This window comes from Hyperolius riggenbachi, chromosome 2 (assembly GCF_040937935.1).
Source record: "Hyperolius riggenbachi isolate aHypRig1 chromosome 2, aHypRig1.pri, whole genome shotgun sequence".
Classification (NCBI taxonomy): Eukaryota; Metazoa; Chordata; class Amphibia; order Anura; family Hyperoliidae; genus Hyperolius; species Hyperolius riggenbachi.
The window spans coordinates 130,094,706-130,108,452 of record NC_090647.1 but is presented as its reverse complement, the minus strand read 5'-3'; the positions used below and the strand labels follow the sequence as shown (position 1 = coordinate 130,108,452).

Below are 13,747 nucleotides of genomic sequence, written 5' to 3'. Positions count from 1 at the left end.
GACAACCATGAGATGTCAAAATGTGTGAGGTTCTATAAAAGTACAATAAAGGTTGGTAGTTTGTGATCCAGTACAAAGGATCATTAACGGCTGCCACAGCAATAGGACTCCTGTGCACATTCTATATTTCACCTGAGATGATCATGAATGATCCTTTTGACCAAGAAAAATCATAAAACAGTGTATACAAACCTTACGGGTTCTATTGTTATTTGCATCTTCCCATGAAATAGGGTCACTGACAACTGGATGTAAGAGGATTTCTAGCTAATGAGATACTGAACAAAATATACTGGTCACTTGACCGAAGTGCCCATTTTCAAAGCCCCCTTTAGATTAGACATTTTTTCTATACACCTATAGAGTGCAGTATGTGCAACTTATGATGGTGCCTTCAATTAAAACCAGTATTATAAGGCCAATATTTGAAAAACTAAGTAAGAGTGCAACCTAGAGTTTCCATTAAAGCCAATACAAAGGAAAAAAATTGAAAGACAGCAGGGCTAGTGCTGCGTGTACTTCACTGCCCTGCCGGTCTTATTTGTTAGAACATCGCTTTACCCTAGTGCAGTGGTGTGCAGACTGTCCCTTTCCCCTGCAATCTTGCTGGGGAGCTAGGAGCTTGTCTAATAACTGCATTGATATTATAGTCCTGCTCGTACTGACTGATCTACAAATGTACACCTTTGGCTTGCTATAGTAAAGTTTAACCTCTGCCCTCCACCAGGTTTCAGCTGACAAAAATAATTCTACAAAACGAGTAACTAACAACACAGACTGCCTCTGCTCACATATGCTAAAAACAATAGTACAAGCACTCTCAGACTACAATTATTACACTGACATTTTTTATATAGTTTTTATGAAAAAAAATTGAAATAAAAAAAAAAATAAACAGAAAAACAAAGTAATGGCAACATATACTCACTTCCGCCTGAACATCTCTGCAAATATACACCCTACACTCCAAATGTCTACCGGAGTGGCGTACGTAGACTGAAGTAACACTTCTGGAGCACGATACCACAAAGTCACCACCTGCAGAAGAAAGTGGCCAATTAGATTAATCTGATTTCCACAAAATACAAGACTGTTCTTAAATTGAATCTGTGTTCCACATCACGTTTTGCCTTGAAGGATTATACTCTGACAAGTTTGTTGGCCTGAGCCACCTTTTGCAGGACACAGGAGACCTGGGTTTGAATTTCAGCTCTTCCTGTTCAGTAAGCCAGCACCTATTCAGTGAGGAGACCTTGGCCAAGACTCCCTAACACCGCTAATACCTATAGAGCACGTCTTACGGTAGTGGCTGCAACTCTGGCTCTGAGTCCGCCTGGAGAAAAGTGCAATATAAAAGTTGTGCATCTTGTCTTGATTCAGCTTGAATATTGTGAGGCTGGGATCACACTTGTCAGTGCAAAAAAATCAAATTAGTTTTTTTGCACACTATACGCATCTGTCTGCTTTTAAATGTGCGTCTTATTTCACTGTAGCGAATGACTGTCAATGTGAAACCGTACACAATGGCTATCATTCATAAAAGTGTGGTCGGTAACAAAAATCTGTGCGGGAAAATACAGCTTTCGGTATTTTACACTTCTGTGTGGTCATTCATAAAAATGTTGCCAGTTGCGATACAAGTGCGATGATTTCCCGAAAAAGGCTGTCGGAAACAGAGAAGCTGCCTCAGTCCCTCCATGCGCTGCTCTCTGCTGCTGCTTGGGAGGTCTGTCTCCATTCACTTAAATGTATTCCGCATGCTTATCGCTACTTCCAAGGGACCGGTATTCCCCGTCCACATACCGCTTGCGTTAATCTTTATGAATTGACTTTGTTACATTTTTTTAAAGATACTCACCGCACAAGGCGGTAATTTATCGCTCTGCTCGGGAATGTCAGCTTTTCATGCGGAAACAACCTTTATGAATACACATTTTGCTAAGTGGTTGGTAAAGTCGTCTGTTTTCAGCATTTCCGCATGCGGGAATGCTTTATGAATGATAGCCAATGTTGCTTCAAATTTAATTCAAACAACATTGTACACACATAGCGACTGCACAATATCTGCCCAACAGTAGCCGAGTTGATCCGCAAAATGCCCAATATTGGTAGTTCGTTGTGGTTCAGTTACATTTTTTGTGAGTGTCACTTGTTGGAATTTCCCACCGGCTTTTACATACAGTGGTTTGCAAAAGTATTCAGCCCCCTTGAAGTTTTCCACATTTTATCACATTACTGCCACAAACATGAGTCAATTTTATTGGAATTCCACGTGAAAGACCAATACAAAGTGGTGTACACGTGAGAAGTAGAACAAAAATCATACATAATTCCAAACATTAAAAAAAAAAAAAAAGACTGCAAAGTGGGATGTGCGTAATTATTCGGCCCCCTGAGTCAATACTTTGTAGAGCCACCTTTTGCCGCAATTACAGCTGCCAGTCTTTTAGGGTATGTCTCTACCAGCTTTGCACCTCTAGAGACTGAAATCCTTGCCCATTCTTGTTTGTGAAACAGCTCCAGCTCAGTCAGATTAGATGGCCAGCATTTGTAAACAGCAGTTTTCAGATCTTGCCACAGATTCTCGATTGGATTTCGATCTGGACTTTGACTGGGCCATTCTAACACATGGATAGGTTTTGTTTTAACCCATTCCATTGTTGCCCTGGCTTTATGTTTAGGGTCATTGTCCTGCTGGAAGGTGAACCTCCGCCCCAGTTTCAAGTCTTTTGCAGACTCCAAGAGGTTTTCCTCCAAGATTGCCCTGTATTTGGCTCCATCCATCTTCCCTGTCCCTGCTGAAGAGAAGCACCCCCAGAGCATGATGCTGCCCACCACCATATTTGACAGTGGGGATGGTGTGCAGAGTGATGTGCAGTGTTAGTTTTCCGCCACACATAACGTTTTACAATTTGGCCAAAAAGTTCCATTTTGGTCTCATCTAACCAGAACACCTTCTTCCACATGTTTGCTGTGTCCTCCACATGGCTTGTGGCAAACTGCAAACGGGACTTCTTATGCTTTCTGTTAACAATGGCTTTCTTCTTGCCACTCTTCCATAAAGGCCAACTTTGTACAGTGCACGACTAATAGTTGTGCTATGGACAGATTCCCCCACCTGAGCTGTAGATCTCTGCAGCTCATCCAGAGTCATCATGGGCCTCTTGACTGCATTTCTGATCAGTGCTCTTCTTGTTCGGCTTGTCAGTTTAGGTGGATGGCTTTGTTTTGGTAGGTTTACAGTTGTTCCATACTCCTTCCATTTCTGAATGATCGCTTGAACAGTGCTCCGTGGGATGTTCAAGGCTTTGGAAATCTTTTTTTGTAGCCTAAGCCTGCTTTAAATTTCTCAATAACTTTATCCCTGACCTGTCTGGTGTGTTCTTTGGACTTCATGGTGTTGTTGTTCCCAATATTCTCTTAGACAACCTCTGAGGTCATCACAGAGCAGCTGTATTTGTACTGACATTAGATTACACACAGGTGCACTCTATTTAGTCACTAGCACTTATTAGGCAATGTCTATGGGCAACTGACTACACTCAGACCAAAGGGGGCTGAATTATTACGCACACCCCACCTTGCAGTTTTTTTTTTTTTTTTAAATGTTTGGAATCGTATGATATTCGTTCCACTTCTCACGTGTACAGTACTCTGTATTGGTCTTTCACGTGGAATGCCAATAAAACTGATTCATGTTTGTGGCAGTAATATGGCAAAATGTGGAAAACTTCAAGGGGGCCGAATACTTTTGCAAACCACTGTAGCGTGTGTACAAAGCAAACATTGGTTTGCAGTTGTAATGTGATTTAGCATGCGGGAAGACGCATACAATTTTGACTAGTGTATTCCTGGCCTACATTATCACATCACGATCTCAGTCTGCCGATCTGGAAAGAAGCCCAGCAGATCCAATTATGGGGATTAGTGTCCCCATGAGGGACACAGGAATATACTGTATACTCTCTGCAAAATCCCTGCAGAAGATGTCAGGGCTATATAAAAATACTAAATAATAATCCGCTATTCCCAATTAAGATGGCCACACACTATTCTGTTTACCTTTGCTTTCTTTTAAACTATTTTTTCATTCAATTAAATAAGATTTCTCACCATTCCTGATTTGGCATTTATCAAAAACTTTCCATACAACTGGACGTTACATTGAGTGAATGCAGAAATCAAAATGACTGGATTGTATAATGTATGTCCAGTTTCATGTTCACCCATAACAAACATGAATACAAGCCCTCACTCCCTCACTAGCGGTCAGTTCAGCAGCGTGGGCACCTTTAAATAGGAAAGAAGCATTCGGCTGGTATTTGTGTACAGAGGCACACACTGGGAGAGGGGACAGAGCAGAGAGGCGCTAGCAGGGAGAGCAGCACTGACACATCACAGCCACAGAAACACATACAGGATTCACAGGCAAGCTATGTATGAACTGGCTGCAATAAGCACATATAAGAGCATCTGTTTGGTACACGGCTGTAAAGGTCTGCTGCCAGTAAGGGTGCGTTCACATTACTGTATATCCACTGAATTGCATGTGAACTCCCTGTCCATAAAGCTCTATGGCCTGTTCCTGGGTTATTTAAGGTACTTCCAGCTGTATCCTGCTTTCTGTGAAGAGGCCCGGTATGCTTGTGGGCATCTTGTTTATATGAAAAAAAGACCCTACACATGTATGTTTGCATTACATGAAAAAACAAAATAAAAATTTGTAAAAAAAAACAAAAACAAAAAATCTGTAGCCTGTTCACATCTCTGCATTGTAATGGATCACGTTATTCTAGCTCGCTGCATGCAGGCTTTGCATTAACGTGTATGTTATAATGTGCACAGTGTCCACTGCAGTTCACAAATTACATAACACGCAGTGCAAATCCAGCCTAAAAGTATTTATAAATATAAAGGGCAGCACGGTGGGGCAGTGGTTGCACTCTTGCCTTGCAGTGCTGGGTCCCTGGTTGGTATCCCAGCTAGGGCACTATCTGCACATAGTATAGAATAGTAGAAGGAGGCACTCCACAGGCAAGAACTTGCGTTCAGTTTTATTGCATGTCGATACACACTACATGTTTCGGGCTCCGCCCTTCATCACCTGATGAAGGGCGGAGCCCGAAACATGTAGTGTGTATCGACATGCAATAAAACTGAACACAAGTTCTTGCCTGTGGAGTGCCTCCTTCTACTATACTATACTCTGTATCACTGTGTGGAGCAGGGGTGGTGTGCCTGCTTGGAGGAGTTGCACCGGCACTGGCTCTCCCGTAGAGGATTGAGCTTCCAGAGTCAAGTTCTATCACTCACTATTGGATTGCACTATCTGCACAGAGTTTGTATGTGCTCCCCAAATATGTACGGTATATGGGTTTCCTCTGGGCACTCTTTCCCCAAAACATACAGATAAGTTACTTGGCTTCCCCCTAAATTGGCCCTAGACTACAATGGACATACAGTATGACTGACTATGGAAGGCATTAGTTTGAGAGCTCCTCCGAGAGACAGTTAGTGACAAGACAATATACTTTGTAAATCGCTGTGGAAGATGTCAGCGCTACATATTTAATCGCTGAACCAGGAAGCAGAGAGAGGTCATTCAGAATGTGCCTGAAGACATGGAAAACTGTGGTGCAGTGTGTCCGGCACAAGATCGACTGAGATGCACTTCCACTACCTCAGCTGCCAGTACGCTGCTCACCGGACTTAGGGGAGAGAGAGTGGCCACTAGACCACTCTATGGAAGAGGCAAAGCTGTATGGAGGGGGGGGCAGGTTTTAAAAAGGCAAAATTGTATTTAGCGTAGTCTTTTTAGTATGAGGGCTTTTTGGTCTCTTTTGGCCCCCAATGCCTTCCTAGTGGTTCTGTGTCACCATGAGCTCCCTCAGACCGTGGAGATAGCTGGGTAACCGCTATTGTAGTATTGTAGTAACTAAACAAATAAAAGTATACAACCATCCAAGAGCAGTCCAAAGTTTGAGTGACTCTTCATGATGAATGCCCATTTGCAGAGTGGTTCCTCTACATTGCACTCAGTTACAGAACCCTCATCTATGACTGTTGCTCCTTCAGATTCAAATCCCAGCAGACACTGCTAACTTGTTTGCAAGCCATCATCATGCAATGAGTACCCTGTAAAGAGTGAATGGCAATAACAGAAATACGAATGCAAATCTAGAGATCTTGCTTAGTCCAATATTAAAGTGGACCTGAACTATTGCCAGATACTCAAAGTTGAAAGCGATGGGCACATCCAGTATAAAAAAGCCTTTATTGGAAAAATAGTTAAAAAATTGTATGCAAAAAATACAACAGCTACAGTTGCTGGGAGAGCAAGAGGGGGACAAGCATGTACAAGATGTCGACAGCTGTTTCGCACTCCTCAAACGAGCGCTTCCTCAGGACACCTGAACTATTGCACAGGATCGAAGGAAAACAGGGAGAAATGCACCCTGTTTGTATTTAAAGAGTTTAGCCTGTTTAATTCACCCTCCTCTGTGACTAACACAAGCCTAATTTGATCTCTCAGATGTGACAGCTGGCTTCTTTGGCAGAGTGGCTAATTTTTAAACACAGGATGTTAACCCTATGTCTGCTTCTATGAAAGCAGGAAGAAGACAATGCAGGTGTAAGAGAATTTTTTTTTCTTTTCGTGTTATTATGCTATTGCTTATTATTATTGATTTATAAAGCGCCAACATATTCCGTGGCACTGTACAAAGTAAGAAACAAACATGGGGTACATAATAATACAGACAATGCTATACACCAATATACAAGATACATACGGTAATTAGTGACAAAATACAAAGAATGATACAAAATACAAATTATAGAATTGGTAATGACAGTGATAAAATTAAAATGATGAATAAAATGTATAATGGTTACCAAGACACAAAAGGGGAGAGAGCCCTGCCCTTGCGAGCTTACAATCTAAAGGGAATGGGGGGGGGGGGGGGCGGGGTCGGGGACAGGAGAAGGGGTAGTATGCAGCAAATATATAGAGGCTTTGTTTTAGGACACCTAGTAGGAGTGCAATTTGGTCTTAGTACAAAGGGAAGTGGCCTAAGGTAGCGCATATGCTTGTCGGAACAAGTGTGTTTTTAGAGAGCGTTTAAAGGTAACAAAGGTTGGCGAGTGACAGATGTTTTGTGGGAGGGCATTCCAGAGGAGGGGTGAAGCGCGTGCGAAGTCTTTATCTTTTAGAGCAGAGAGGAAGTTCTGAGTTCAGGGCCGCTATAAGCCAGTGCTACTAGCATTTTCCCGCCAGTTCAGTTCCGTGCCAGCACACAACGGCACCAGCTGAGGTACATAAAACCCAGAAACTGGATGAGCAGCTAAGAAATAAATTTAAATATTTTTTAAATAAAAATGCAGAGTGTAATGCTTACTGAATAGATTATGGAAAACCACATAACGAGTGTTGTGTTTGATAACCAAATGTGATATCACATAGTAACTGCCATAGCAATGCACGGTCACAGGCACATTCACCACACAACAGGAAATACAATAAAAGCATTAAAAAAATGTACTGAATATTTTAAAACAGCAGCCACAAGAGGTGTGAATTTAGCAATACAGAGAAACCAGATGTAATGCTTGTTGCCACATCCTAAAGCTCTAATTGTGGGTCAGGAATACAGAGTACAGCTGGAGTGGAAAATGCACTGCTAGATCTGTTATTTGAAGGCCCATAATGCACCGTGGCCAATTCATAAAGATGAGGGGGCCAACTGGATTAAATGTTTTTAATGGAAATGCCCTATTTGTTCTTTGATCCTCTGAGGACGATGGTCACAAAGGCTGTTAGGATCACATTTTGTGGTGCAGCTGGCTAGTGGACCTGGATGAATATGTCCCACCTGAAGGGTACTGACCAGTTACAAGTCTTCATGTAACACAGGGGGTCCCAAAACTTTTTTTGTCCTGAGGACCACTTTTCAGTTTAAAGGATACCCGAAAGTGACATGTGACATGATGAGAGACATGTGTATGTACAGTGCCTAGCACACAAATAACTAGGCTGTGTTCCTTTTTTTTCCTTTCTCTGCCTGAAAGAGTTAAATATCAGACATGTAAGTGGCTGACTCAGTCCTGACAGGAAGTGACTACAGTGTGACCCTCACTGATATGAAATTCCCCTTTTACCTCTTTCTTGCTCTCAGAAGCCATTTTCTGCTAGGAAAGTGTTTTATAGTTGGAATTTCTTATCATTGGAGGGTCACACTGTAGTCACTTCCTGTCTAAGTCAGGACTGAGTCAGCCACTTACATACCTGATATTTAACACTTTCAGGCAGAGAAAGAAAAAAAGGAACACAGCATAGTTATTTGTGTGCTAGGCACTAAACATACCCATGTCTATCTCCTCATGTCACTTCGGGTATCCTTTAAATATATTTTATGAGGAAACCCAGGGAGCATGGAAATCCATTGCAAAAAAACCTCTCAAAACCTAATTTTAAAGTGGGACAGGGTCTCCTCAAAACTACACCAGCCCCCATATTTACTACCTGGGCTATTAACCCCCAAGGTAATCTTCCTCGGTATTACTGAGCTAGACCATATTAATTGACACCAGAAAATACTCACTCACCTGTTGTGTCATTATGCCAGGTAGGAATTACTGTTTGGTGAAACAAAGTTAAACCTCTCACTACCACAATGGGAACTGCCCCCCAAAATTCCACAAGCTTTGGGATACTAGGATTGAAATCCACACACCACATGTCATGGGTAATGACAGAGACCTATTTACCTCAGATTTGTAGGATCTCAGGTGCTGTATACAATGGAAACTTCACTGCAATTTGTCTTACATTGTGTGCTTATTTTTGCAAATTAAAAATAAATGCATAATTAATATAATGTCTTCTACTGCCTTGGTTTGAATACATTTGAATGTGCATGGTATGGTAGGTATAACATTACAACATTAGTAAGCGAGAATGCTGCCAATTACTCTGCCAATGCATAGCTACAGCTGCTATTATATGATATTACTTCTGCTTATCAAACACTCCACTTGTCATTTGTTTTTACTGCAGCTATGAAATGTTTGTTGGAATCTTTGCTAGAAAAGTAAATACCCTTAACATGAAAATTAAGGGTAGGTACACACGGTACAATTTTCTGGCAGATTTACCTGCCAGATCGATTTTTTTCCAACAGGTCCTGTTTTCGATCAATTTTCCGATCGATTTCCATAAGGGTGAACGGAAATCGATCGGAAAATTGATCGAAATTCAGATGGGACATGTTGGAAAAAAAAAACATCAATCTGTCAGGTATATTTGCCAGAAAATTGTATCATGTCTACCTAGCATTGAGGGTACGTTTCCACTTGAGCGGCGCGATTTGCTCGCGGAAACCGGGTCAACGAATCCGCATGCGGTTGCGGATTCGTTGACGTTTCCATGCGGATTTTCACGCGGAATCGCCCGCGGTTTTAACGACGCGATTTTAACCATGACAATGCCGGCAAGCATTGACATGGGTTCTTAGACGAAATCGCACGCGGAAACGCCGGGAAAACCGCAAGATTAAAGAGCTTGCGGTTTTCCTATTTAGTTACATTACCGACGATTCGCGTGCGGGTGTGCGGCGTGCGAATTCTGACGGCTCTGCTGTGCAGATTTTTTCTGCAGAGCGAGCCGCACAGAATTCCTGACAAGTGGAAACGGCGCCATCCACTTGTATTGGTTGAGCGAATCTGCATGCAGGAAACGCATGCAGATTCGCTCGAGTGGAAACAAGCCCTAAGGGTTCTTCTAGGACAAAACAAAGATGAAATAGCTTGGAAGAGAGCATGGCCTCGATTCATCAACACTTAGCAAATTTGTTAACAACAGTTTGGTAAAATACCGAATTTGTTAACTTCATTTCAGGATTCATCAAAGTTATCTACAGCTGTTAGCGAACATTCGGTAACGATTCGGTAACGATTCGCTAAAACGGAATAAAGTGCAATTCATGAAAATGAAAGTGGGCGTGGTTTAGCGTTACATTTAGGATTAGTTATCTCCTTCACTGCTCTGTCGTTATTCCTGTCAGATCATTGCTGACAGAGAAGATGGAGCCATTTGAAGTGGTTATGTATCAACTGAGAGTGATTCAAAGGCGCAGAAGGGCAAGAATAAGGTCTGCAAACATATAAATTTGTAAGAGAATAGATTTATTTGCTATAACACGACATCTGCATTTCTCTTGAATCATCTTGTAAGAGAACACAGGCAGTGTCAGGGTTAACTAATTTGCTAGCTGCACTATAAATTTTTAGAAAAGGCTCCTATCAAATTGTGGGATTGTCCCAACCACTTTCAGAATCCTGGTCCAGGTGTTAAGCCCTATTCAGAATGTTGCTACGTAGTGCTCAAAGGACTGCCTTTTACCCACAATTCCATGGGAATCTTATGGCCTTGTGTTAAAGTACCACTGTAAAATGGAAATATCGACACGTTACCGAATGGTTACCGAATTGTTATCGAATTCACACCGAATGAGGAAAAACCTTGATGAATACAACTAGAAATCGCTAAACTTCGAATTCGGTAATTTAACAAACTGGAAAAAGTTATCTCAAAGAGAATGATGAATCGAGGCCCATATCTTTAATTCAGCAGTAGTGACATCTTTGAAGAGGGGTGGAATAAGCTTAAAGGACAACTGAAGCAAAATGGCTATGGAGGTTTCCATACTTATTTCCTTTTAAACAATACCAGTTGCCTGGCTTCCCTGCTGATCCTCTGCCTCTAATACTTTTAGGGCCTGTTTCCACTACACGCCGATTGGATGCAGAATGGCTGCAGAAAAACTGACTCCAATGAATGCCTATGGGAAAATCTGCAGCAGAAAAACTGCGTTTAGTGGAAACAGGCCCATAGGCTTTCATTGGAGTCAGTTTTTCTGCATCCATTCTGCATCCAATCTGCGTGCAGTGGAAACAGGGCCTTAGCCATAGCCACTGAACAAGCATGCAGCAGATCAGGAATTTCTCAGTGCTGCACTGAAAATAAACTGATTCAGCGTTTGCCACCATATAATAATCACTTGAAATCTGCATCGTAAAAAAAACAAACAGTTGTTTGGGAACAAAATAGAGTGAGAACCAGATAAAATCACTCTTCGGCCCCATTTACACCAGAAAACGCAAATGCAGGCGTTTTGCGTTTTTGTGCGCTGTTTTTTTCCCTCGTGGTGCTCCACTGCGCGCTGTGTGTTTGTAAAAAGCTCTTTTCTAAGCGGTTTTGTAATTCACTCCCTGACGCAAGTCAGGAAGTGAACTCTGACACGGAAAAGAATAAATACAACGTATTTACTCTTAAAAACGCTCACGCAATCACTGCACAAAGAGATTTTGTGAGCGTTTTCCATTTTTCCTATACCTTCCATTATAGCAAAAACGCCTCAAAAATGGTACAGGCACCGTTTTGCTGAGCAGATCGGAAATGAACCGCTCAGCTGTGAACTCTCTCATAGGGAATCATTGCACAAGCGTTTAAATCGCCTGCGCTTGTAAAAAGGAGGAAACGCCCCTAGTCTGAACTGGCCACTCAGGTGTTCTCCCCAGGCTTTTTTAGCCGGTTGCTGCACCCTGCTAGTTTTGGTGAACACCCGGCTGTCGTCGGCTTACCACCTATTCTGTAAGCAGAGTTGCTCACAGAGGCACCAGCCCTGCATTCTCTCATCTCGCCCCACCTTTTTCATGCCACCTGGCTGGAAAAAAAATTCTGGGGAGAACACTGCACTTGAAAATCTCTAGTAACTGGACTGCACTGAGTATATTCTAGAATGACTTGCAAGACATTTGCATGCAGAGGTTAGCTATTAAAACACAGCTAAAGGTAATGTAACACAAAGAGTGATTGTGTCCCCAATATAAGGAATGCAAATACAACGCCCAGAGCAACACTGCCTGGCAACCAATCATATCTCACTTTTCAGCAAATGAGAGAACAAGTCAAGATTGGCACTCACTTGCTAGGAACATAATGTACATTGCCTTACAGTTACTGTGTAGTAAATATGAGCGGAGCATATCAGGATAAATACATGGGGTTACCTTCAGTATCAGCTACATGGCTAAATGATTATACACGTTCCTGCACCCAGGATAAGTACTACTGAGGCCAGCAGGAAGCCTCTCTACTGGGCCTTAATTGTGATGGAAGGCTGTATTGGCCAACAAGGAAGCTTAGATTACTGTGGCGCAGTTCTTGCGGCACGAGATCCAATTCACTTTTTGTGTGACTGCGCAATGTCTCATTTAGAACAATTTAATGGGTGTTTGCAGGTGCCCAGAAAGAAAAGGCTTGCGCTTTTCCGGTTCGCTCTGCATTTTGAAGCATTGCCCACGTGCAATCCGAAAATCAGGAAGGTGGATTCGGTACAAAAATCTTCCAACTCCTCAGTTTATGAAACCACTAACTCAGACTCCGACTCCGGGTACCCAAAATGGCTTTGGCTCTGACTCTTTGACTCCGACTTATTAGTCTAATACAGGATCTTCTCAAAAAATTAGCATATTGTGATAAAGTTCATTATTTTCTGTAATGTACTGATAAACATTAGACTTTCATATATTTTAGATTCATTACACTACAACTGAAGTAGTTCAAGCCTTTTATTGTTTTAACTACTTGCTGCATGCCGTGCAGTATATTCACGGCCCTTTAAAAAAGACAGGATGCAGCAGGGCCGTGAAAACAAGTCTGCAGCGGCATGCAGCCGCCGCTCGCTCCCGTTCGCGCGTGCGCGCGCACCGCCGTTACCGCCGCTTAGAGGGGAAGTTAATGAATGGGACCGCAGGTCCCATTCATAAATCTAAGTCCCCGATTCAATGAATACCAGCGTCTACGAGACGCCGGCATTCATTGTATCTTCCTGTGTTACACAGCCACGGATTACTTCCGATTCACGTGCTTACATACGTGAATCGGAAATGACGACTGAGGACATCTTGTGGCCAAATAGTATATTGCACCAAAATTGCATTTTATTTAATAAAAATCCCCACACTGACTGATATAATTAACTATTTCCCTCCCACACCCTCCCATAATACCCAAACTTTTTTTTTTATTTATAAAAGGGGGAAAAAAAATTTCATCAAAAAAAAAAAAATATAAGTAGTTACCTTAGGGACTGAACTTTTTAAAAATTTATGTCAAGGCAGTATATTACTTTTAATTTTTAATTTATGGGCTTGTAATTAGTGATGGACGCAAAATTGAAAAAATGCACCTTTATTTCCAAATGAAATATTGGCGCCATACATTGTACTAGGGAAATTTTTTGAACGTTGCAATAACCGGGACAAAAGGGCACATAAAATGTGTGGCTTTTATCCACAGTAGAATGTTTTATTTTAACACTATAATGGTCAAAAACGGAAAAATAATGCATTTTATAATTTTTTTTTCTTATTATTCATGTTAAAATGCATTTAGGATAAAATAATTCTTGGCATACTGTACACCCAAAGAAAGCCTAATTGGTGGCAAGAAAAACAAGATATAGATCATTACGCTGTGATTAGTAGTGATTAAGTTATTGGTAAAAGAAAGGGAGGAGCGCTGACAGGTGAAAATTGCTCTGGTCCACAAGAGGAAAAATGCCTCAGGTGTCAAGTGGTTAATATTGATGATTTTGGCATACAGCTCATGGAAACTCAAAATTACTATCTCAAAAAATTAGCATATTTCATCCGACCAATAAAAGAAAGTGTTTTTAAAACAAAA

General features: G+C 41.7%; 1 protein-coding gene across 2 annotated transcripts in view; it reads right to left on the bottom strand.

Moving 5' to 3' along the window:
* The window catches only part of CDK4 (cyclin dependent kinase 4), a 112,453-nt gene that overhangs the window by 8,219 nt on the left and 90,487 nt on the right, over window positions 1-13,747 (bottom strand). For both annotated transcript variants that reach the window (XM_068267408.1, XM_068267407.1), the window contains one exon: window positions 929-1,038. In XM_068267408.1, coding sequence (XP_068123509.1) covers window positions 929-1,038 — 110 coding nt within the window. The remainder of the gene's footprint in view (window positions 1-928; window positions 1,039-13,747) is intronic.